This window comes from Triticum urartu, chromosome 5A, assembly GCF_056163025.1.
Source record: "Triticum urartu cultivar PI428250 chromosome 5A, HENAU_Tu73, whole genome shotgun sequence".
Classification (NCBI taxonomy): domain Eukaryota; kingdom Viridiplantae; phylum Streptophyta; class Magnoliopsida; order Poales; family Poaceae; genus Triticum; species Triticum urartu.
In genome coordinates this window covers 627,318,929-627,345,329 of record NC_141877.1, presented here as the reverse complement: position 1 = coordinate 627,345,329, position 26,401 = coordinate 627,318,929, and the positions used below count along the sequence as shown (strand labels likewise).

The following is a 26,401-nucleotide window of genomic DNA, read 5'->3' as shown; positions in this document are numbered from 1 at the left end:
AGATAACGAGACTATCAAGCAGGAACGGAACCGTGCCTCATTGAAAATTCGATGGTCTTTTTGTTGCATTCAACACATCAAGCTATCGTCGAAGATGGTCGTCTGCCCTCTCACTCTGGCCATGGAACATCAATCCAGCCAAGGGATAGCGAGGACCGAGAATGACGGGCGGTGATAACTGAGACCACTCCCATGCTAGAGTTGTGGAAGCTAGGCACCAGGCTCAAAACATAGCCGAAGTTGCCGGCAAGGTGCACCCAGAGGGTACCAGAGCTCTAGGGCGATGCCCCCAAGAGGATGATGACATGACACGACGCCGCCATTGAGCATGAGAACAATGGTGGTAGGTTGGCCCAACCGAAGCTTCTCCATTGCCCGAGAAAACGGAGTAGGATTTTCACCCGGAGCCAACAACAACGTAGAGCTTTGTCTCGGAGCCTCACCCATGCCACAATACTAACTAATACAAAATCCGTTTTGTATAAACATTTTCTGGGTTATAATAACTTACAAAAGTGTAGTTTGGTTAGCTTAGCAAATTTAGGAATAAGCATATCTTTGTTTTCGTAGAACTACAAAACCATGTTTCAATCTTTCATAAACCAGATTAGGATATCTGTCGCATGTGTTCTTATACAGATGAGATTACATGCATACTTGTTCCTAATGGAATTCCTAATAAAACTATTTTCCCAAGGTGGCGGAAGTTTTTTTTTAAAGAACAGGCGAAAGTTCTTGTAGGGGAATAATTTCTGGTTCAACGTCGGTCCACCTAAAAGGTTTTTAGGCGAATCACCTGATATCCACTCCAACCTTAATTGGCTGGAACTTAGTCCCCAAATACATTTTTTGGGAGATCTTTTCGCCACACACCTTTAATTGGCTGAAACTTTTATAACCCCCACTGCACTTTCAATTAACTGTTCACGGTTGGCAGGCTGGGTGTACTTTGAACGGCGACAATAGCGGCAGCTCCACATCCAGCGTCGAAGAAGAAGCGAGAGCAAGTCACCGTCTAGTCGTCAAATCACCCCGCACGTCATGCCAGCTCGCGCACGTCTTTGTCGACTCAGCAAAGTGCTTTTCCACACACGTCTGGCCGGAAAATATCCCGGCCGTCGACCTTGGCCAGAAAGAAACTCGAGAACATTCCAGAGCGTCGACTCCCAGGCCCCAGCTCGATCCAGTGAGCCTCCAGTCGAAACGCGCGCGCGCGCAGCCTGGACTATTCTACTAGTACTGATATTTCATTCCGATTAATCAACAACCGCCGAATCCGCCCACGCGGCTAAGGTAGGTCGCTCCCGTTGCCCGCGCGGCTAAGCTACCGCGCGCCGCCGGCCACGCGCCTCGCCGCGCACCACACGCTCGAGTCGGCTGTGCTCGACTATATCCGATCGCTGGCGTGACACCCATCCACGTCGTGAGCGGCGCGGTGGCTTGCAGCGATTGGTTAGCCAGCCGAGGTCGGCCACCACCCCGCCGACTTGACAACCACGTTAGCTCCCCCGCACCACTACGCAGGCGGCACGCCACCTCCACCGCCACCGCCTCGACCCGTCGCGACACAACCTATATATAAAACCGCGCCGCCGCTCCATCAACTCATTCATCTTCTTTCCATGCCACACAGACGGATCAAGAAGAGCAGAAAAAGTACAACAAAAGACACCATAGCGATGGGAGCGGCGGTGAAGCGCGCGAGGGAGGAGGAGCCGGTGTCGCTGGCGCTGGCGCTCACCACGGACTCGGCGGCGTCGTCCACCACGTCGGCCGACTCGGCCGGGGCGGCGCCGGCCAGGAAGAGGGCGCGGCGGGGCAGAGTGGTGGCCACGTCGGGGGAGGGGGAGTTCGTCTGCAAGACCTGCAGCCGCGCCTTCGCCACGTTCCAGGCGCTGGGCGGGCACCGGACCAGCCACCTGCGCGGCCGCCACGGGCTGGAGCTCGGCGTCGGCGTCGCCAGGGCCATCAAGGAGCGGAAGAAGCAAGAGGAAAAGCAGCACGAGTGCCACATCTGCGGCCTCGGCTTCGAGATGGGCCAGGCGCTGGGCGGACACATGCGCCGGCACCGGGAGGAGATGGCGCTGCGCGGCGGCGACGACGGCGATCAGTGGGTGTGGCGCGGCGTCGGGCTGCCGGATCAGGAGGCGGTGGCGCACCAGGCCGCCGCCAATTACGAGCCGCCCGTCTTGCTCGAGCTGTTCGTCTAGGTAGCTAGCTGGATCTGCTAGTAGTTATACAATTTCTTGATGGAGGAAATCACTTGTAAATGTCTTTGATTAGGATGATATTATGAGATGTAGGTTAATTGTTGGGCATTGTAATTACAAATTTACGGTTCGATAGAGTACGTTTTGCCGGTTGGCGTTTCTGTTCTTGGAATTTTGCTTTGGATTGGCACATTTTTTAACCGATCGACTGGAGGTTTGTGGATCTCGTATGCACTTGTACATGTTGTTCCATGAATAGGGTTGCTGTTCACCCCCAGTCCACTTCAGAACCTCAATTTGTAAAATGCTGCAATGCAATCTGTTTCTAAAAAAGAAAGACAAACTCTCAGTCGTTGCGTAAATTGATGCAACACGGTCTGAAAGAAGATAAACCCCAAACCGTTGCATCGATTGATACAACACGAGCTACGGTTACCGAAATTAAGATCATAAAAAAGAACATTGACAGTATATACCGGATAACTACTTAGCTTTTTTTGTGTGAAAACTATTGTCTTTTATTTTTTTAAGGGTCACTACTGCCTTACTTGGGTTGAGTTTTAGGAGCCGCCACTTATATTCGCCATCATCCGTGATCTGATTCTAAACAACATGGGTTGAAAAAATGACTTGCAGCCTAACCAAAGCAGCTGGGAGTTCAAGATTTCACAACTGGTTAACACAAACAAAAATTCATAATTTGTTCTTTGCGAATTAGAAAAATCATCATAATATTTAATTAACTTATTAGAGTACTTGAGCTTAGATCAAATATATACTTGAATGTAATCAATTAACATCACAACATGTTCTCTCAGTTTAGTTTGTATCAGGTCTTCGATTTACGGTTTCTTGGCTGGATCATCTATTTGGTCTGGCTTTAGAACTATGCTAAACAGGTGTCGTAAGTTCATAACATATGAGTATATTGCCAAGTGTCGACTACCAAGAAGCAAAAAAGAAACCGAAACTGTGGATTTTTTTTTTGCGAGAAGAAACTGTGGAATTTTTGACCGAACCGCTATAACTATCTACCCCGTTTCAAAATAGTTGAAGTCCTAGAATTTTTCCAAATCATTTTTTTAAAGTTTGATCAAATATATAGAAAAAATCACAAAAATCTACAATATCAACTAATATAATATAAAAATACATTGCATATAATGAACTGAAGTAAATTCGATTTTGTAGATGTTGATATATTCTTTCTATAGACTTGGTCAAACTTGAAGTTTTACCTTAATTAGAAAATCCTTTTTCAGTGGTTATTTTAAAACAAAGAGAATACTCAACTAAGGATGATGTTAGTGTCACTTCAAAATGTTAGCGTGTTTTTTTGAACTTTTACTTATCAGTACTCACATTAGGATTGTCAAAAGTACAAGAAAACACTAGTGCTCACATTTTTTTTATGGTAGTCGCTTCGAAGTTCAGTTAACAGCTGGACTTCTAGGATATATTGTCAAAACCCTAGTCATGATGTCGATAGTGTGAACGCAGCAGCCAACCTCCACTCTCCAGGAAAGGACGGGAACATCACGGAGGAGTCGACTAGAGTCTAGAGGGATGCCTTGAGTTGATGTCGACTGCCGAGCAACTTCGAAACAGGTGTGCTGCCGACGCGTCCATCGAGTACTACGTACGTACACAGAAAAGAGCACACGTTTTTGTCCAGATCGTCGTCGTACGTACCTGTGCTAGATATAATTGCATGTAGTTCAGCCGACGTACGTCCGATCACTGACACACGGCCGACACGTGTTGCCTGCTAGCTGCTACGGAGCTAGTACAAAGAAAGTTCTTTGGCTGGTGATTGACGCGTCCTAGTACATCGTGGGTGAGTCAGAGATAATTTGAAGTGACGATTGACACACTATGGGCTACTCCGTATGTTCATACGTGATACGTTGAAAGAGAAAACACAGCAGGCATCCTCATCCATCCTTATCACCAAGGAGTCGACTAGATAGAGGGATGCCTTCATGCCGACTTGTCCAGCAGACACAAAACAATGGAGCGTGATAACGCCAACACGTCGATCGAGTACCACGTACACACAGAAAACAGGGCACGTTGTGTTTTGCCTTTTATTTCTGGATGTTTGATACTCCTGTAATTTGGCTATTCCTGACCTGAGCACTGTGAACAAGTTTCCTGGATGTTTTGCTTCGTTTCTTCTGCTAACATAAAAAGAGAGAAAAGTATTTTTCCTCAAGTTCCTCAAAAGTATAGGCTTTCTCCCTTAAGATTTTTTGGTATACATTTGATCATTCAAGTCTCAAAACGGCATACGTTTGATCCAAAACCAGATTTTGAGCACGTTGAACATGAGGTGATTGAAGGATTGCTGAGAAGTGCAGGGAAAATTCTGGACATGAGGTTAAACGGCAACACTAAAGGAGACTATGTCAGAGTGCGTGTGCGCCATGATGTTAGATTGCCTTTGACTAAGTTTGTCAGTATTGTGCGAGCTGGGAAGCGCCAGACATTCCTTGTTCGCTATGAAAAGCTTGCTCGTTTTTGTAAGGTTTGTGGCTTAGTGGGTCATGACTTGAAGGAGTGCGGAACCGGAGTACATGATGAGAAGAACATGAAGTCTGGTGATTGGTTGTACGCTGACCCGCCAAACCATCCAAGATCTGAATATATTCAAAATCAGTGGGGAGATAATGGGGGCAGCAAGATGAGTCGTCCTCAAGGGAAGGATGCTCACAAGTCTGATGGTAATGGTACTGCTCCGGTTGATCCAGACTCAGCTAATACAGCTGCTAGCCCAAACAAATATAATCATGAAATTATGGACGTCGATATAAGCTCCAGGAAAAGGCTGAACTTGGGCGTTGAGGTGCCTCCAAGCAACACATCAGCCCTGGGGATCTTAGCTATTACTGACGGAAAGGAGGATGGCCTATCTGCGGGGCACTCTCTGTCATCTAGTTTCTCTGGAAAGCGTGCAAAGGTGGATGCAGACGTTGAGTTAAGTGATAATAAATTGGCGGGCTCTCGCGAGGAGCCGCGCCGGGATCAATGAATCTCATGTTTTGGAACTGCCGGGGTGGGGGGAACCGCCGGACAGTTCGCAAGGTCTTGGCCCTCTCAAAAGCCAATTCCCCCAAGCTTGTCTTCCTCTGTGAGACACAACAAGCATCTGAGAAAGTTGAGAAGTTGAAGTGGAGACTAGGGATGAGAGGTTTCTGTGGCGTGGGCAGTGATGGCCTGAGAGGTGGGTTGGCTTTATTCTGGGATGAGTCACTCCAGGTCACGGTGCTTGACTCGTGCGCACGCTACATTGATGTGTTAGTGGATGATGACAGTAATGGTACAAGGTGGCGAGCAACCTTCGTCTACGGCGAGCCCCGGGTGGAGAATCGCCACTTGATGTGGGATCATCTATCAAGGCTTCGAGCAGTCTCGTAGGTTCCCTGGCTGGTTTGTGGAGATTTTAACGAGGCGCTTTGGCAGCATGAGCATCTGTCGAGGAGTTTGAGAGCTGAAGGACAAATGACAGCGTTCCGGGACTGCTTGTTAGTGTGTGAGCTAGAAGATTTGGGTTTTTCAGGACTGCCTTTCACATATGATAATGGCCAGCAAGGGGATCGTAATGTACGTGTTCGATTGGATCGTGCATGCGCCGACGAGGTTTGGCGTGACCTGTTTCCGGTGTCCAGGGTACTGCATCGTGCGTCGTCATGTTCTGACCACTGCCCTGTCGTGGTTCAGCTGGCTCCTGAGGATGGGGATACGAGACGGCGTTCATCGCCTCGCTATGAAATAATGTGGGAACGTGATCCTTCTTTGCAGGATGTGGTGACTAGTACTTGGGCGAGGAGGCGGCCGGATGGAAATTTGGGCTCGGTTGCAGACTCTCTTAAAGTGATGATGAGAAGCCTACGGGAGTGGAGCAAGGCCAACTTTGGTCATGTTACACGGGACATTGAGCGGCTTCGTGGGGAATTAGCAGACTTGCAAACGGACAACGCGAACCGTGCTGCTATCCGGCAAAAAATGAGTGAACTGGATGAACTACTCTATCGTGAGGAAATGCTATGGCTACAACGGTGACGCATCACTTGGTTGAAGGAAGGCAAGCGGAATACTAGCTACCTCCATCGCCGAGCGGTTTGGAGAGCGCGACACAATTATATCCAGCGTCTACGCAAGAATGATGGGACTTGGAGTGATGGTCCTTCTGATATGGAGCGCATGGCATGCTCGTATTTTAAGGAAGTTTACACTAAGGATCCAACTTTAAATCCTCAGGTGTTATTGGACAGTATTACTCCCAAGGTGACCGAGGAGATGAATACTGCCTTGTGTGCTCCTTTTTCTGAAAAGGAGGTCTCTGATGCACTATTTCAAATAGGTCTTCTTAAGGCATCAGGTACGGACGGGTTCCCTCATGGTTTTATCAGCGCAACTGGGCAGTCCTTAAATCTGAAATTATTGCCGCTGTTTTGGATTTTTTTTGTGACTGGAATTATGCCGGAGGGCGTAAATGACACCGCTATTGTCTTAATCCCAAAGGTTCCACACCCCAAGGAACTTAAGGATTTTAGACCAATAAGTCTTTGCAACGTGGTTTATAAGATTGTGTCGAAGTGCATGGTGAACCGATTACGACCCTTTCTTGTGGAGCTTATTTCAGAAAATTAGAGTGCCTTTGTTACAGGGCGTCTTATCTCCGATAATTCTATTATTGCTTTCGAGTGCATCGATTTTATTCAGTCTCTAAAGAATAATGATCCTGCTTATTGTGCATACAAGTTAGACTTATCAAAAGCTTATGATCGTGTTGATTGGGATTTTTTGGAAAAAGCCTTAGCCAAGTGGGGTTTCTCTGCATCATGGATTACGTGTATAATGGCTTGTGTCACATCGGTGAAATATTCGGTCAAGTTTAATGGGAAGTTATTGGAGTCCTTCAGACAGACTCGTGGGCTCCGTCAAGGTGATCCTCTATCACCTTTTTTGTTCTTGTTTGTTGCTGATGCTTTATCTGCCTTGATCACCAGAGCAAAACTGGAGGGTGGGTTCGAAGGAATCTAGATCTGTCGAAGGGCGCCGGTTATTTCACATTTGTTGTTTGCAGATGATTCCTTGTTATTCTTTAAGGCTTTCGTACAACAGGCAACGATTGTCAAAGGTTTGTTGAGCACTTATGCAGCTTCTACCGGACAACTTATTAATCCATCGAAGTGTTCCATCCTGTTTTCTGATAATTGTGCACCGACGGTCACGGAGGAAGTAAAGAGATTGTTGGAAATAACGATAGAAGTATTTGTGCCAAAATATCTAAGCTTGCCGGTTCCAGAAGGAAGAATGCATAAAGGGAGATTTGAGACGCTTCAGTCTAATATAAGGAAGAGGTTGGTGGATTGGAGTGAACAATATATGTCTTCTGGTAATAAGGAGATTTTGATTAAGTCAGTGGCGCAAGCTATACCCAGTTATGTCATGAGTGTTTTTCGATTAGCGGCATCAGTATGTGACGAGCTAACCCGACTGATGCGTCAATATTGGTGGGGTGTTGAGAATGGAAAGAAGAAGATGTCGTGGTTAAAGTGGGACAAAATGACTCTGCCGAAATCAAAAGCCGGCATGGGGTTCAGAGACATGAGAGCATTTAACCAAGCTATGTTGGCTAAACAGGCTTGGCGTTTAATTGATTCCCCTGATAGTTTGTGTGCCCGCCTTCTAAAGGCCAAGTATTATCCGAACGGTAATATTCTTGATACTGTGTTTCCGGCGAACTCATCGGCATCGGCAGTATGGAAAGGTATTGTTTATGGCCTGGATCTAGTTAAGAAGGGTATTATATGGAGAGTGGGTGACGGTGCTGCGGTTAAAGCATGGCGTGATCCATGGATTCCGCGTGGCCATGATTACCGGCCGGTTACGCCTAAGAGAAACTGTAGGTTTAATCGTGTTTCTGATTTTCTTGATAATAATGGTGCATGGAATATGGAGCGACTTGAGGAGCATTTTTGGCCTATGGACATACATCATATTTTGAAAATTCGGACTTCACCTAGGAATCGTCATGATTTCCTTGCCTGGGCCCCTGAAAAGAATGGGAGATTTAGTGTGAAGAGTGCTTACCGGCTGGCTACACATGAACACGAGGATAATTTTGCAGGTGGTGCTTCCAGTACCTGCCCGGGTGGTGAGCGTTCTCTATGGTCATGTATCTGGCGAGCGAAAGTTCCGCTCAAGATGCGGGTCACTGCCTGGAAGGTTACGGCCGGGGCCTTAGCAACAAATGAATGCAAAGTGACTAGACATCTCTCAAATCGTGGAACATGTCCTGTGTGTGGCCTTGAGGTGGAGAGTTCCTTCCATACTTTAATTACATGCGGCCATGCAAGGGCCCTTTGGGAGGCTATGCGTGAGTTCTGGCCGCTACCGGCGACAGACCAACTGATAGACAATGGCGAGGAGTGGCTGTTACATGTTTTATCTGGATGTTCTGATCAAGTTCGTGACATGGTTATTTTGCTTATTTGGCGTATTTGGAGTCTCAGGTCAGATATAGCACATGGCAAGGTAGTTCCTCTGTTGGAAATAAGTGTGTTATCTAAAGTCCTTAGATCTTGCTCGGAGATATAGCACTGAAGAAATTATCAAAGGTAAAATGACCCTATTGGAGGTCCGGACTCCGGAACCTATGGGTAGCGGCCAGTGTGTGCCATGGCCTCCTCCTCTAGTGGGCCAGGCGGCGCTCTCGGTGGATGGTTCCTTTTCTGTTCATGATGGCTCGGCTGCGACTGGTATGGTGCTACGACGTCATGACGGTTCGGTCATCTTTGCTGCTTATAGGGTTTTATTCAGATGCAATGATGCTTTTGAAGCTGAGATCCATGCGCTTATGCAAGGCATGACTTTAGCTCTCCAACACACAAAACTGCAAGTGATCATCCAGTCAGATTCAATTGAGGCTCTGTCCATCTTATCAAATGAAAATCTCTCACGTTCAGTTTATGGGCACTTGGTAGCTGAGATCAAGGCCCCGATGGAGGAGAGGGAGTTTATTCCCCAGAAGATTTATAGGGGTCAAAATAGGATAGCAGATTGTCTGGCTAATTACAGCCGTACAGAATCGTGTACTGCTGTTTGGCTTTAGAGAGGCCCTCCATGTATCGAGGATCTCTTGCCAGTAGATTGTAATCCTATAATTTTGGAATAAAACTCCTCTTTGCCGCAAAAAAAAAGAACAAGGTTTGACCGATGAACAGTAAATGAAAAAAATAGAAAACAAAAATTCAAAAAAATCTGAAATTTCGTGACAACCAACATGGTTGGGTGCACTAGGTGCGCGTAAATTGTTGTTGTTAAATAACATCCGAGGAGTTCTAGCCAAACACACAAATTTTGGCTTTTTTTGTGTGCCAAAATTTGTTTTTTTTGCCTTGAGCTACTCGAAGTTGAAACACCACATAAATTTTCACGCACCTATAGCACGCAAACTTCTTTGTTGCGACACAATTTCAGTTTTTTGTATTGTTTTGTTTTATAATTTATTATTTATCAGTCAAACACGGTCAACGTGCTTAAAATCTGGTTTTGGACCAAGCTTATTCTGTTTTGAGACTTGAAGAACCAAATATATATATTTCATTGATCAAGACATAGCCAAGTCTTAGTCAACTGAGATTTAGCAACACTATTTATATATTTCATTCAAAAAATAGGACATGGTTACGTGTGCGAGACACTTGACGTAGCACATGAGATTTGCTAGACCTACGAAGGCTTACGTGCGAAGAAGGCTTACGAGGTGAGATGAAAATGTTTAATTGGGTGAAAATCAGGGGGTCGGGTTTGGCCAACGTACGTCGATCACTACAGACAGCCGAGACGGAGCGGCCTCAGACTTGGTTTCTGCATACAAACTAGGACATGTTGCGACTTGCGACTGTTGGAATTTGATCTCAGGTCATAACTGACCGAGAGAAAAGGGGAAGCTCTTCTCCCACGTTTGTGCTACGATCGAAGGTACACGAAAAAATGTAACTTTTGTTTTTAGTCCATGTTTTCTTAACACCAAGTACAAAAGGAGGTGGTGAGGCCCCTTGGGCAATAACACACAGGCATACATGTGATGAACCCCAACAAACTCCTAACAGCCGATTCTAAAAGGGTGCCCAAGGGGATCAGAAGGCCATCTCCACCGCCGGCCACCGCAGGGGCTGTGCCGGCGGCTTAGTGCTGCCCTAGGCGTCTCCCTGCTCTTGCTTTTCTTCCACGAGAATCTCCTGTTGCTGGAGATCACAAGGTGCAGCCATGGGCACCTGTAAGTTTGTACGCTTCCGCATAACGTTGGTGTTCTAGTCCGAGATTAGGCCCAACGTTCATTAGCCTGATGTTAATTAAATCAAACAGCGACAACGACAGACCATATGTACGTGTGTGTATCCGAGAAATTTGTCCATGCCAGAGCCAGACTATGCGTTCGCACGTTACTGGAACGAATGGACAGTAGTCGACGGGGAGCCTTGAGCACGATCCAGGAGTAGTAGTAGTACGAACGATATTCTTCGGGAGCAAGGCTTGACTCCTGACTCTTGACTCTTGATCCTTGACCTGCGAAGTGGGTGCTTCCCCAAACCAAACCAGAGCTCGATCCACACCGACCGCACACAGACACAAGCGCAACGGAATACGTCACTGGCCGGTTGGTGGACCCTTCTTCTTCTCGGCTTCCTCCATTTTTTAACCGATGACACCGTGAGTGAGGGAAAATGCTATACTTACGGACTGTTTTGACACGAAAGGAGTTACGGATGGAAGTGCAAATCTGTGGTTGGTTAGTGATGAGACCCTCAACGAAATTCAAAGTGGAAGAGATTAATGAAGAGTAGGCACGTTAGCACGTAACCTCTTTCCCGTGTCCAATGCCCTGTAAGTGTAGGATTATTGGTGAGTGAGTGAGCTGCTAGCTTCCGTGCCGTTTCGCGGAGCGGTCCGGATGAAGCCAGGGCAGCGCACACGGCCCGTCAATCTAACCAACCGCGTCCCCGCTCCTCCTCTAGCCCAAGCCCAGTGAAGCGATAGAGACGGCCGAGTCGCCCGCCGGCAAGATCGCGATGTCAGCCCCGACGTGGGGCACAGGTGAGCTAGCGACCGTGCTGATCTACGACGAGTACTCGTCTTACCGCCTCTCCACACTCCACTATATAAACACCAACCATGCACACACCCGATAGACACCAATCCACAGCTTTGGCTTTCCTCTGAATCCCATCCAATCCTTCTGCCACGATCCAGCAAACTTCAACTTCTCAGGATCTCATTTCTCACTAGTTGCTTAGTTAGTCCTCCCATCACAGATTCACCGTTCGTCCGTCCATGACCAAGCACCAGAGAGCAGCAGCGGACCAGGCCGTGTCCCTCTCCCTCTCGCTCTCCCTCGGCGCCGTCGCCGGCCTCAACAAGAAGATGCGCCGCGCCGCCGCCGCAGCCGGTGGGGATCAGTTCCTGTGCAAGACGTGCGGCCGCTCGTTCCCGTCGTTCCAGGCGCTCGGCGGCCACCGGACCAGCCACCTGCGGGACCGCCACGGGCTCACGCTCGCCCTCACCGCCGGCGATCACTACTACTCCGTCAAGCCCAAGAGTACGGATCAGAAGCCTGAGCACCGGTGCCACATCTGCGGCCAAGGGTTCGAGATGGGGCAGGCGCTTGGCGGCCACATGCGCCGGCACCGTGAGGAGGCGGCGCCCGTCCTGCTCGAGCTGTTTGTCTAGCCTGATTTGAGTAGTTCTAGAGCAGAGTTAAGTTCCCGGTATGCGTATGCGTGCGCACTCGTAGTCGTAGTAGAGTTGGTTCATTCCTTTTTATACGTGTACATATAGAATTGCAGCTTCTTCAGAGATTATATACATGGATTCGTTCGTTTATGTTATTTCAAAATGAACTATTCCTCAGTTGACTCAATCATAATCCAGCCCGGTATATGCTCTTACGGTGCTGAAACGGGGTGCACTATGAATGAATCGTGCTGGCGTGGTGTGGAATGATCTATTCATGAGAAGGATATAAACTTCCGGACGAATAAATCTGCCTCAACTTCACTCCCACACCGGTGGTGCCCTTCATGGTGGCTCCTCGGAGTTGATGGCACCTTGTGTTTGCCGATCCTTTAGATCGTCGGTGTTAGGGTTCATGGATGATGCCGGCGAGGCGGCAGCGGCGACTTCATCAGGTGTCTCTCCTTCTGCTCCGTTTCCGTTGCCGTGGCTTTTTCTCCGGCGTCATGGTGGAGCAGGAGGGGTTTTGTCATCTAGAAGTACGCGCAGACGGTTGTCTACGCAAGTGACAGCTGGAAGATGGTGCATCTTGTGCTGAGTCTGTGGTTGAAGGTTGACTGTTTTGGTTTCCTCCTTCGATGTCGTAGTCGTGCGGGGGTGTCAGTTCTGAAGTTCGATCGTGTGTCCGGGGACACGTTGCCCCGGTCTAATTCTTTCAACGGCAATGGTTTTACTTCAGGCAAACTACTTTGGAGGTCCGTAAAGCTGTTGATCAGCGATGGAGCCGCGTCGAGTTCGGGTTAAGAGGTGATTTGTCTTCTTTTTCTTAGTGTAGAGGGACAAGTGCTGGTTTTTGCATAGGATTATCCTGTCTTTTCAGTCCTGTAATGTCGATGTTTACATGGCTTGTAAGTGAATCTTTATTTTATTAATGAGACACATATTACCACGTAAAAAATACGGCAACTCATACTCATACATAAACATTCATCTCACAAAGTGCGTGCATTTGATAATACATTGACACAATTTCAACAATTCATAGTGAACATTTACTACATAGTTCTAAAATAATAAAAAATTGCATTGAGCCATGAAAAAAAAACCATAAACCTTGGTGGTTATTTCATCGTCGCACTCTAATAGATGTAGTCTGACCATAATGTTTTCAGACTAAGCTGGACCGAGACTAAGGTACCTTCTCAGGCATGGCATCTTAGGTTAGATAGCTCACCACTCATGCCGACTGGTAATCCTACTTTATTTTAATTAGTATATAAAGATGAATATACATAAATTTAATGAAGTTAGCATGCTTATGATGATTTTCACACCCTGTGTTTGTAATAACCATAAGTCAAGACGTCGATGGTGTACACGCAGCACAATCCTCATCCATCAAGAAAAAGACGAAAGCATCATGAAGGAGTCGACTAGGATGCGTTTGGTTACCTGCATTACTTTTTGCCTCTTGGCATACTTGTTCCGGCTGGACCTGGTTGAGCATATGCAGGCAAAAAATCATCATTCGCAAGTTGATTGGTTGCATGCATCCCCTCTCTCTGCATCGTAGCAACGCCTCTACGCATTGTGTTTGGTTGATCACATTAGATGTGCTCATACTAGTGTACGTTGTTTGCATGCATACACTGAACACACTTAGTTAATAGCTACACATAACACACAGAGTTACACAGTGCCATGGCAATTGCGGTGGACGGTGGTGGCGAGAAAGCGGTTCAGCGGCATCGGGTTCACGCTCGGCTGCGGTTGCAAGAACCCCAAGGCCGTGGCGGCCGATGGCCTCCTTGTTGCCGCGCTCCGGCATGGAGGCGTCGGCGGCAACCATGACCACTGTTGGAAATATGAGCAATTTATCGAATAATTTTATTAATGGAAATACTAAATAAAGCATGACTAGTATAGCAGAGATAAAGCAACTCATGCAATCTGACAGAGAGAAGGTGAATAGCATCTGCAAATATGAACTATAACCAAACATATCTAGAGTAGACAGTAGAGCATGCTGCATATATGAAGTAGAACCTAACATATCTAGGACAGATGCTAGAACAAGGAACTGTGGCAGGATCTCTAACAGAAAGAGGAAGAACACGTATGTGACAGCAGCAGGAGAAGCACTGGACTTGGGGTAGGTTTCCTCGCCAGCCATGTCATCGAGAAGGTTGTTGACGTCAGGGAAGTAGTAGTCGTCGGAGTTCGGGGCGTCCGTGACGAAGAAGTCAGTAGTCGCGCGGAGCGCTCCCAAAAACCTTATCACCCTTCTCCCGTACAGCATTCAAACAGGTGCTGTTTCGGAGGCCTATTGTCCCGACCTGCGGTGCACGCTGCAAGCCGGGATGGGGAAGAATGTAGCAGCAGCACTGTGCTCAGGAACTTGGTGGTGAGAGAGAGATGGTCTTTCTGATGTGCCTCTCTGTAGAGGAGCAACCTCTCTTATATAGGCACAGGAGAAGGAGGCGAACAGGCTGCAACGGGAGGTGAAGCAACAGAGGAAGACGAAGCGAACAGGCAGCAGGCGAAGATGCGCGTCGTTCGGATTCAATCTCCACTACGGCAAAAACGTTTCACCGCAGGCGAGATCTATTTGAGTGGTCGCTGGCGTTTCTCGTGGGGCTTCTCTTCGACGTCATCGTATCGCTCATCAACCTCGTCATCAAGCACGACGAGATCTATCGAGAAACGGCGGAGATCGAGAGGTAGCCCGCGCCATGGTGTCCATGACGCTGGAGGACGAGCAGGGGCTGAATGGCACCGAAGTGCTTGTCAACGCAGCCGCCGGCGTCCAAATGGTCGACTGTGTGTGACGAATTTGATAAAATTCGTCAAAATAGCTTCAAACATGAACACAAGATTGAACACTCACAATCGACAAAACTACAAACTGATCACAAAAAAATAAAACCATAATATTGATGTTCATTTTTTTCGTGTGAAGCTTACCTCGAATCAAAGCACTGCTGTGTAGATTAGAAGGGATGGAATAAAGAAGATTAGGGAATGAGGTTAATGAAGGTGGAAGAAGAAGCAAAGTACATGGTGTATACTAGGCCGGCCGCATCCTCTTGTGCAAGAGGATCCACCACGTGAGCTTGAGGTGGTTCGATCCAGCCTTGCTCGCTGAAAAACCGCCGATTCGACCGTTTCTAACTGGCCTACTTGGGGAGTGCTTTAAGTTTCATGCAGGCCAACATTTAAATGCGGCCCAACCAATCAAACGGGCCAAAAAATTTCCTCGCAGGCTTGGTTGGGCGTCAAGAGTATAGAGGGATCATGAGTTCATGTCAACTATCGAGCAACTTCAAAGAGAAAAACAGGCGTGCTAGCACGTCGAACGAGCAGTACATTCCGAGAGAATAGTACACTCTTCCTGCGGATCGTCGTACGTGTGCCAGGCACTTACGTATAACTCAGCTAGCCGACGTACGTCAATGACCGGCAAGCGGGCTATGCAGATCGGTCGTCGTAATTTCCGGCACATGTTGCTACTATGCAAGTTGGCTGGGGAGCGTCGCGTCCTACCAGTATAATTTGAGTGGACGATGAATATGGTATTGATGGCATGTACGTATACCCATCCTAGAAATTTCTTATACGAGTGTACTAATAATGAAATCCTCCAGACAGCGTGGCACACGCGCTCGCGCGTTCCTGGAATGAATGGGCAGCTCTCTGTGAGTACGAGCGAAGCCATTGTCTACTTGGAGAAGACGACCGACGGACCAACCATGTTAAGTAAGCCGAATCTGTTAAGCTTGGACCCACCGTTTGTTTGTCTGGATAGAGTCTGGTTCGCCAAGCGCTTTTTATTCTTCGGGACCAAGACTTTCTGTCTTGACTCTTGACCTGTGAGATGGACGCGTATTCCCTAAACCAGCGCTTGATCCACTCATCCATTCACACACAGGCGCCGGCCTCGACAAGAAGCTTCATCTGTTTTTTTAACTTTGGTGGACCCTTCTTGTGAGCTTCGTCTGTTTTTTTAAATGACACCGTCACCGTGAGCTTAGCTTCCGTGCCGTTTCGCGGGCCGCCGGCGGTATGAATGAATCAATGAAGCCAGCGCAGCGCACACGCACGTACTTCCTTCGTCCGAAAATACATGTTATCAAGATGAATAAAAGAGGATATATTTAAATGTATTTTAATTTTAAATATATCTATTTTGATGACAATTATTTTCAAACCGAGGGAGTACTCCGTATAGATAGCCGAGTCGCCCGCCGATCGCGACGCCAACACCGGAACCCTGACGGATCGTGCACGTGAGACCACCTGGGCTGCTAGCGACCGACCCAGCTACTCGTCTGCCTGCCCCTCCCTCCTCCCTCCCGTATATAAATGCCCAACCAAGCAGACATGCTCCACAACTCAACAACCTCCGGTTTCTTCTGAAATCTAAACCCAGTCGTGCCTAGCTAGCTCCTTCCCGCTTCCAGTGGTCGATCGCATCCCACAGGCTACAGTTTCCTCAGCTCCACAGGTTCCCTGTTCTTCACTTGTACGCACGTCCATGACGAAGCACCAGCGAGCTGCAGCACACCAGGCCGTGTCACTCTCCCTCGGCGCCGTCGCCGGCCTCAACAAGAAGATGCACCGCGCTGCCGCCGCAGCCGGTGGGGATCAGTTCGTGTGCAAGACGTGCGGCCGCTCGTTCCCGTCGTTCCAGGCGCTCGGCGGCCACCGGACCAGCCACCTCCGCGGCCGCCACGGGCTCGCGCTCGCCCTCACCACCGGCGATCACTACTACTCCGTCAAGCCCAAGAGTACGGCCGATCACAAGTCTGAGCACCGGTGCCACATCTGCGGCCAAGGGTTCGAGACGGGGCAGGCGCTCGGCGGCCACATGCGCCGGCACCGTGACGAGGCGGCGCAGGCGCCGCCCGTTCTGCTCGAGCTCTTTGTCTAGACTCATCTCAGTAGTTCTAGTGCAGAGTTCCTGGCATGCATATGCGTGCACACTCGTAGCCGTAGGTGTTGATTATTGGTTCCTTCATTCCTTTATATGTGTATATATGCATATAAGTATGATGACTTCTTCGGTGATTATATACATTAGTTCGTTCGTTTATGTTGTATCGCGCGCCCACAGGGCCACATGGTCGTGCTGAAACGGGATGCAGTATGAATGAATCTTGTTGGAGTGGTGTGGAATGATCTATTCACGATGAGGATAAACTTCAAGAAATATAAATGTTTTTTACAATCTTATACAGTGATTAGCAGATTCATTTACTGGCTTACATTAACGAGTGACTTATAAATAGTACTCCCTCTGTCCTTCGTCCCAAAATGTAAGACTATTTTTGACATTATCATAGTGTAAAAAATGATCTTACATTTTGAGACGGAGAAAGTAGTTTGATGGTCATATATGAAATAGGAAAACCATAATTTATTTTTGATGGCCATTTACTCATCATCCGGAAGCCTTATCTCCCATCATACCTTTTTGCTACCAGATACCGCAGTTGAATCCGCCAGCTACCTTAAGCATAAGGGATTCCTCTTGAAGGTCATAAGGGGAAAGCAAACAAGAAAAAAAAACACCCCCTTCCACGTTGCTCCCGCGCGGGAGCGACTAGGAGGGCCAAACCTATGCCACCGGAGGTCTCCCTTTCCTCTAATCCCTCCCCCCCCCCCCCCACCAGATCGGTGGTGGCTTCACCTCTTAGGCCTTGTACAACGGGAGATGGTTAGGGGAGGTGCTTAGAGAAATAAATCAGGCTTTCTTTAAGCACCAGTGCCTATTTGTACAGAATAGACGCTTAACTAAGCGTCTCTCCTGTAGAAATAGGCACCGGTGCTTCAGAAAAACCCGGTTTATTTTTCTAAGCATGTCTCTAAGCACCTCCCATTGTACAAGGCCTTAGTTGTGAGGGAGACCAGGGGTGTAGTAGCGGAGGTTCTGGCATGTCCTCTTTCTTTAGAAGTGATGATGCCCAAATCTGGTGTGACTAGGTTGGCCTTCGTCGTAGTGGTGTTCAGGGGGCCTCCTGGTGGTGCAGGCAAGTTTCTGAGGGAAAGCTTTGCACTTTGGCACCAGCGCCCGCGACGCCCGTTGACGCCTCTTTGTTCCTGAAGACCTCGTCGTCAAACTCATCCTTGTACCAAAGCTCCGAGTGAAAACCCAGTTGTATTTCTGGTCGCGCTCGGCAGCGGTGACGCTTGACGTCCACACCGTCCTGGGGCTCTGTCATGGAGCTTAGGCATATTTGGTCGGGCCTCGGCAACGTGTTAGGATAGTTCTTTGCTTCCTGTTATATTTGTAGATATGTTCTGTAAGAGGCGTTCCTCAACACATTGTATCGACCAGCTTTGTACTTCAATGTGCTGCTTTATATATAAAGCAGGGAAAAGGCATGTTTGGAGAGATATGGGATTCCTCTTTCTTCTCATTGCAACAACCATTACGGTGCTTCTTGTTGTCCTCTCGCTTCTTATTATTGAGAACATCTTCAAAGCAGACCCTTAAATCACCCGCAAACGTCTAAATCAAGTTGTCCGGACCCTCAAACCAAGTTTACCAGTTCGCCTGTCTGTTTTTCCGCAAACCAGAAGCAAACTAGGGGGCTTTGCAGGAGCCAGACCTCCGCCACATAGGATCCGGACACATCCAACCCACCCAAAACAACACTCGGACCCGCGTGTCCATCCCATTCCCTTCCTCTGCATCCGCTTTGCTCCCTCCCTGCTGCCGTCGTTGTATACCTCACGTCCGTCCACCGCGCAGGTTCTATCCGCCTGCGGATGCCGTCCATGGGGGTCACCACGCCCGGCAAGTGTTTGGTGAAAGACTCGTGCTAAATTGTCCATATCTTGATACAATTACTTTATGATTTTCTCCGAAGTAAACTTTAGATCCACTGTGCCAATGCCACAAAGAGAAGCATGTGACCCATTCCCCATTATGACCGAAGAATCCTATGCAACCTGATAAGAAGTGAATAAAGATATGTCAGCACACACATATGAACGTTAGCACCCGAATAAGAAGATGGTTGAAATACTAAAAAAAACAATAGGTAAATTACCCTACCCATCGGTATTGCTACCGATCACCATGTTGACGGTCTTGGAGCTCGTTTTCCCTATGGGTCTGCATGTTCTGGGCATTTCTTGGAAAAGTGTTTGGGCTTTTCACATGCGTCACACTCTAGCTTAGCCTTATTCAGCTTCGTCTTCTTCTTGAAGGTAGTAGTCTTGACAGGCTTATTGAAAACCTACTTGTTCTTCCCTTTGTTCTTATTCTGTAGGTACCTCTGCACCATATTGACGGTAGGCTGAACCTCGCCTCCTTTCTCAGCAATGTATTTAACCCGAGCTTCTCTTCGACATCAAGATATGCAATCAGATTTTTCAACTTATATCCAATGTCTCTTATGTTTCAGAGTAGTGGCGGAATTCCTCCATGAATGAGGCAACTTTGCAATCATGCACCCAACCAACGAATTTATCGAGTAGAACACACTTGGAGTTCCCGTCCTTCACAATGCATTGTATCTCATGAGCTTGTTCAACCACAGAATAGTTATTCACCATCTTGTTGTCGTGAAAACTCTCCATGATGTACAGTTCACTGCCTGCATCTGTTGCACCCAATTTAGCATTCAGCGCGTCCCACAGTGTCTTTCCATCTTGTATATGCATATACGCATCGGAGTGACGGTCAACAAGAACATTCAGAATGCATCCCACAAACATAGTATTGGCTTCCTGAAACATTCTCTGATCTTGTTCGGATGTTCCATCTGGCATACCAGCACCAACGTGGAAAACTTTCATAGCAGTAAGCCAGAGTGTCGATTTCAATTGCCACCTCTTAAAGTGCACACCGGTAAAATTGTCAGGCCTTAGTGCATCAGCGAATCCAGTCATAGTTAACCCAGGAATTTGCAGACAATTAGGTTTTTGAATTGCTGAAAAATTAGGCGAATTTATGATTAATTCTAGAAACTAATTCATGACTAGTATAAAAAATAGCATGCAACAATCTAGCATACTAAATGAATAGGAAAACCAGCATAACAGTATCACACATGTAACTACAACTACAGGTAGGGACATGAACAGATCACGATGGACGTACTGTTCGTTAGATGCTGCACGAGCGACATTTTTCATGACGATGTTGGCGACGATCTGTTGCTGATGGCGTCGAAGACGACGATGAGTAGCACCACCTGACTTAAATGGAAGACGACCCACGATGACGAACTTGAGCAGTCGCGTACAACGCTTCTCAAAAACCTAATTTGTCCACCGAGCCCGGTCAGGCGAGCAAGCACGTGCATGTCTTCCGTTTCTCTCCTTCACATGTAACTAACTGTGGTGTAGTGAACCCATTATAAAGAGGTCTCATAGTTTCTCATCTTTCGGGGTCTTATTAAACTTTAAAACCATCACTTGCCATTATGCATGTGCCTAGTTTGAAATTTCGTAAATTATTTATGGGCTAGGCCTATTATTTCTACGAAATATGTATATGGCCATTATGTGGCAGATTGCAAAACTACCACACGACCTCGGGGTGCTTCGATCGGGATCGTGCGACTACTGGCGATATGCGCGGGGGCAGTTGCTCGACTGCGGGCTTGATTGGCCTGGGCGTTGACCCGCGGGGCTAATTTCGCTTCGCCATTGTGGTCCTTTTCGTCCTCCACCTCGTCAACGGGAAGCTCCGCTGCGACGTCCGTCGTCCTCCTGCGCAACAGCCTGTTGTAACACCCCGGATGTAAATTTCCCTATTTGTACTCCAACTCTTGCCATTTCCGGCGTTAAGTTGTATTTATTTCCTCGGGTTCGGGTCTTTGTCTCTGTGTGTTGTTCTCGTTGTCATGCATCTCATATCATGTCATCATGTGCATTGCATTTGCATACGTGTTCGTCTCATGCATTCGAGCATTTTCCCCGTTGTCCGTTTTGCATTCCGGCGCTTCGTTCTCCTCCGGTGGTCATTTCTAGCTTTTTTTGTGTGTGGGGTTAAACATTTCCGGATTGGACCAAGACTTGTCAAGCGGCCTTGGTTTACTACCGGTAGACCGCCTGTCAAGTTTCGTATCATTTGGACTTCGTTTGATACTCCAACGGTTAACCGAGGGACCGAAAAGGCCTCGTGTTTGTTGCAGCCCAACGCCCCTCCAATTTGGCCCAAAACCCACCAAACTCTGCTCCATCATCTAGATCGTTCGATCACGATCGCGTGGCCGAAAACCGCACCTCATTTGGACTCTCCTAACTCCCCCTATGCCTATATATACACCCCCCCTCCAAAAAATTCGCGGATCCCCCTCCTCAAACCCTAAAAAAAATTCTCTCCCCGCCGCACCGGACGTGTCCGGACGAGCCGGACAACGTCCGGATCTCTCCCGCAGCCAGTGGCTCGCCGCCACGTGGCCGCCGCCGTCTGCCTCCCGCCGCGGCCCGCTCGGCCCGGGGAGAGCCCCCGAGGGCCCGAGCCGCCTGCGCCGCCTCCTACCGCGAGCCGCCGCCGTCTTCATCGAGCCCGGCCGCCCCGCCGCCATGCGCCATCTCCGGTGGCCGGCGCCGCCGCACCGCACCACCGCGGCCGCCCCTCGCTGCCACCGGCCGCCGCCGCCCCGGTCGCCCACCGCCGCCGCCGCCTCGTTCCCCGAGCTCCGGCCACCGCCTCCACTTCTCCGGTCGGATCCCACCCCGACCTCGCCGGCCGCCTCCACTTCTCCGGCGTGAACAGGAAATCCCGCGACCTCGATTTCCGCGCCGTCCAGATCTGGATCTAAGGATCCCGCGGTTGACTTTTGTCCCCCGAACCCTAATTTTTATGCATACTTTGACCTGTGATATCTCCGCATCCGTAGCTCCGATTTGGAGATATAGTATATCCATATGTTCGTCTCATTTCATTCCATTGCATCATTTTCATTTGAGTGCATCTTGATGCCCGAAATGCTGTTAGAAGGAGGCTTCGTGAGTAAATTGTCAGATCTGCTAGTTCATCTTAGACTTTTGTCATTTTTGCCATGATTATTGTGTGCATGATATGCCTGTGAGTCCTCATATGTTTTGTTAAGCATCTTGTTATCTTTCCAGAGGTGCAACCCATACATTTTTAGGATGTGTGTGATGACTTGTGCAAGCTTGCAAAGTGAGGCACCCGGTAAATCTGTTTTCAGGGACTTAGTAGTTTTCACTAAGTCTGGGATTATTTAGTTCATGATGCCATATGTTCTTGCTGTTTCCTAGTGATCCGTGTCTCTTTTGAGGATAATCAGTAAAGGAGTTTTGTTAATCTTGTTATGCTCTATCCATCCATGTATTTACTTGCAATTATGGAGCACCCTAGCTTGAGTCAATCGAACTCTACTTTTACTTCGTTGCGAATCTGGGAAGATCGTCAACTCGTTTGCGATTTTGCCGATGTCATTGTAGTTGATCCGTGCATGGTATGCCATTGTTCTTGCCATGTCTAGCTTGTATTTTGTACCTTATTTATGGGTGTATGCTTGTCTTACCATGACTTGCACCGTGGTGAGTGCATCGAGCTCGTGAACATGCCTTTGTGAGTTATGTTTCAGCATGTTCCAGTTTTCACTAAGTCTGAAACTGATTATGTTTTTGCTATGTTCGTGTGCTTGTTAGTATATTTTGTGATCCCTTTTGGCTCAAGGTCACTAAGGGACTTTTGTTAAGCTTGTTGAGTAGCTCCATGCCATGTCTTTCTTTGTCATGTTCAGATCCTGTAGCATGTTGTTTTGTTGCTCCGAAGAGGGCTATATGATCTGAAATTCCAGACAAGTGTTAATTTCACTAAGTCTGAGATCTGTTTTACCATTTGCATTTTTGCCATGCTTGTTTGAACCTGTTAATGGATGAATTGGCCGTAGCTCAGTGCTAGACTTTTGTTAAGCATCTTGTGGGCATCCCTGACATGTATTTTGTTGTCATGTTTGGGTGCTGTAGCATGTTCATCTCGTTGCATTTAGATGCCTACTTGCTGTAAATCGCAGACCGGTGTCATTTTTGAATCGCTTGCCATTTCCAAACCGTAACTCCGATTCCGGCGTTCTTTATATCGTTTTCAAGCGATTTCATATCATCTTTCCAGTGGCACACTTGGATTTCCAAGTTGAGGCCAGGTTCATGGATTTCCTGCCATATCTTGCATTTTGCATCCCGCATCGCATCCCGCATAGCATATCATCTTTACATCGTGTTGTTTGAGTTTGCACGTGGTTGATTGTGTCCTTGTTGCTTGTTTGTCTTGCTTGGGTAGAGCCGGGAGACGAGTTCGCTAACGAGGAGCCCGTTGAGTTTGCTCTTGAGGATCCAGTCAGCTCTGACAACTGTGCAGGCAAGATGATCATACCCTCGAAATCACTACTATCTTTGCTATGCCAGTTTGCTCGCTCTTTTGCTATGCCATTGTTACGATGCCTACCACTTGCTTGCAAGCCTCCTAAATTACCATGTCAAACCTCTAACCCACCATTGTCCTAGTAAACCGTTGATTGGCTATGTTACCGCTTTGCTCAGCCCCTTTTATAGCGTTGCTAGTTGCAGGTGAAGATCGGAGGCCGTTCCTTGTTGGAACATCTTTTATTTACTTGTTGGGATATCATTATATTATCTTGCTATCTTAATGCATCTATATACTTGGTAAAGGGTGGAAGGCTCGGCCTCTCGCCTAGTGTTTTTTTCCACTCTTGCCGCCCTAGTTTCCGTCATATCGGTGTTATGTTCCCGGATTTTGTGTTCCTTACGCGGTTGGGTTATAATGGGAACCCCTTGATAGTTCGCCTTGATTAAAGCTTTTCCAGCATTGCCCAACCTTGGTCTTACCATTTGCCACCTAGCCTCTTTTTCCCTCGGGTTTCCGGAGCCCGCGGGTCATCTTATTTAAACCCCCCCGGGCCAGTGCTCCTCTGAGTGTTGGTCCAAACTAGAGTCATGTGCAGCGCCCCCTCAGGGAAACTCGAGGTTTGGTTTTAGTTGTATGGAGCGCTCATCTGAGTGTGCCCTGAGAAAGAGATATGTGCAGCTCCTATCGGGATTTGTCGGCACATTCGGGCGGTGTTGCTGGTCTTGTTTTAACCTGTCGAAGTGTCTTGAGTTACCGAGATACCGAGTCTGATCGAAACGTCTTGGGAGGAGGTCTATTCCTTCGTTGACCGTGAGAGCTTGTCATGGGCTAAGTTGGGACTCCCCTGCAGGGATTGAACTTTCGAAAGCCGTGCCCGCGGTTATGGGCAGATGGGAATTTGTTAATGTCCGGTTGTAGATAACTTGAACCTTAATTAATTAAAATGAATCAACTGAGTGTGTTACCGTGATGGCCTCTTCTCGGCGGAGTCCGAAAAGTGGACACGGTGTTGGAGTAATGTTTGCGCAGGTTGTTCTCTAGTTTCTCGCTCGTGCTTTGCCTCCTCTTCTCGCTCTCTTTTGCGAATAAGTTAGCCACCATACTTGCTAGTTGCTTGCTGCAGCTCCACTCATATTTTACCTTGCCATTCCTATAAGCTTGAATAGTCTTGATCGCGAGGGTGCGAGATTGCTGAGTCCCCGTGGCTCACAGATTACTATTACACCAGATGCAGGTCCTGATGATTCCGCTCCAGGAGACGCGTATGAGCTCAAGTGGGAGTTCGACGAAGACTCTCAACGATACTATGTTTTCTTTCCCGATGATCAGTAGTGGTGCCCAGTTGGGGGTGATTGGGACCGTGTCGCATGTTGGGTTCTCTTTTATTTTGGCGCCGTAGTCGGGCCATGAGTGTTTGGGTGATGTAATGTTATTTATGTACTTGATTGACGTGGTGAGTGTAAGCCAACTATGTTATCTCCCTTTTTATTATCATATTACATGAGATGTTATGAAGATTGCCTAATTTGTGACATATGCCTTCAATGCGATTATGTCTCTAAGTCGTGCCTCGACACGTGGGAGCTATAGTCGCATCGAGGGTGTTACAAGTTGGTATTCAGAGCCTTCCCCGACCTTAGGAGCCCCATTGCTTGATCATTTTTAGCGGCCGAGTTATGTCTAGAAAAATGTTTTGAGTCTTTTAGGAATTATATATCGGAGAGATTAGGAATTCTTTTTACTTCCCAGTCTCCTCATCACTCTGGTAAGGCATCCTAACGTAGAGTTTTGACTCTTCTCTTCTCAAATTTCACTAAAAAAAATTTAGGATCACGCGGGTATCTTGGAATCGTTCCGATGGTTTTATGATGAGAACATTGTCTTGGTGCCTCCTGTCAGGGGTTTAGTGGAAGTGTCCCGGGGAGTTGAGCTCTGAGGTGTTGTCATCATAATTTTGTCGTTACAGTTCTGGAATACCTGAGTTTAGTACGCCGACATCGAAAATCTCTTTTATGCAGTTCGTTGGTGAGATAACCTCGACGCCACCCAGTACTGGGGCGGGAGTTCGGGAGTATCACCATAACTTGTATAATGGATGCTTTTCGAAGGTTGAGGTAGATGGTTTCCGAAGGTTTCTTGGTTATGTGTTGAAGGATGGATACAGCTGGATGTAGGATTTGCTAGTTTGGGTGAGATATTATGCTTCCCCTGTATCCCTAACACCTGATTGCATAACCGGAAAGGTTCGGAAGTTTCATAGGTGGGAATTCTAGTAGCTCTAGTTCTTCTTCCACGGATATTGGTTTGAGATTGGGATTTCTTACCGATTATTCGTTCTTGATCCATGCCTTATTGATTTATTTCTCTATCTTAATTCTACGTGGCTTCTCAATTTATGGATATGTGACCATTTCAAGAGGAATGCATTCGTTCATTTTGTTCGAATGTGAAGACTATATGTTGCAATTTTAATTCCGTTGGATTCAGCTTCAATATTTATCTGTCAATGTGCTAATGGTGGTCAACCTCTTCAGGATGGCTCCTCCAACGCGCACGACTCCGAATCCTGATCCGCCACCACCTCCATCTCCTCCGGAGGCATGGCAAGCTGTGATGGCCGCAACCAATGCAAACACACAGCTGATCATGCAAATTCTTCAAGAGCGCAATCAAGGCAGTCAAGGGAATAAAGGCAGCAATCAGAGTCACTTTGCTACACTCAACCAGTTCCTTGCTAACGGGCCAAAGACTTTCAGCAATTGTGTTGAGGCAACCAATGCTGACGATTGGCTTGTGGATCTGTGTAAGCATTTCGAGTGCAGTAATGTCAGACCTGAGGACTTTGTTAAGTTCGCTTCCTTCCAACTCAAAGATCAAGCTGCAGAATGGTTCCAGCAGTACAAGGACTCCAGAGGTGGACGTGTTATCACTTGGGATGATTTCCGTCGAGATTTCCGAGCTCATCATATTCCGCAGAGCGTGGTTGAAAGCAAGCGTGAGGAATTCCGCAATATGAAGCAAGGCTCTTTGTCTGTCTATGACTACAACAAGTTGTTCCAGAAGCTCGCCCGCTTTGCTAAGCAGG

The 26,401-nt window shown here is 47.7% G+C and overlaps 3 protein-coding genes across 3 annotated transcripts; all 3 read left to right on the top strand.

The window, feature by feature from the left end:
• Positions 1–1,423: 1,423 nt before the first annotated feature.
• LOC125506285 (uncharacterized) lies at positions 1,424–2,376 on the top strand. Its single transcript, XM_048671136.2, has one exon. The coding sequence runs from the start codon at positions 1,623–1,625 to the stop codon at positions 2,208–2,210; it is 588 nt and encodes a 195-aa protein (XP_048527093.2). The 5' UTR covers positions 1,424–1,622; the 3' UTR covers positions 2,211–2,376.
• Positions 2,377–11,399: 9,023 nt separating this feature from the next.
• Positions 11,400–12,104, top strand: LOC125506284 (zinc finger protein ZAT7). The gene has a single exon (XM_048671135.2). The coding sequence runs from the start codon at positions 11,556–11,558 to the stop codon at positions 11,949–11,951; it is 396 nt and encodes a 131-aa protein (XP_048527092.1). The 5' UTR covers positions 11,400–11,555; the 3' UTR covers positions 11,952–12,104.
• Positions 12,105–16,321: 4,217 nt separating this feature from the next.
• LOC125506283 (zinc finger protein ZAT7-like) lies at positions 16,322–17,186 on the top strand. Its single transcript, XM_048671134.2, has one exon. It carries the CDS (start codon positions 16,489–16,491, stop codon positions 16,882–16,884), a length of 396 nt encoding a protein of 131 aa, XP_048527091.2. The 5' UTR covers positions 16,322–16,488; the 3' UTR covers positions 16,885–17,186.
• Positions 17,187–26,401: the final 9,215 nt, after the last annotated feature.

Bases quoted from the DNA above. Each gene is read 5' to 3' on its own strand.
- LOC125506285 (XM_048671136.2), top strand. From the start codon at position 1,623: ATGCCACACAGACGGATCAAGAAGAGCAGAAAAAGTACAACAAAAGAC.
- LOC125506284 (XM_048671135.2), top strand. From the start codon at position 11,556: ATGACCAAGCACCAGAGAGCAGCAGCGGACCAGGCCGTGTCCCTCTCC.
- LOC125506283 (XM_048671134.2), top strand. From the start codon at position 16,489: ATGACGAAGCACCAGCGAGCTGCAGCACACCAGGCCGTGTCACTCTCC.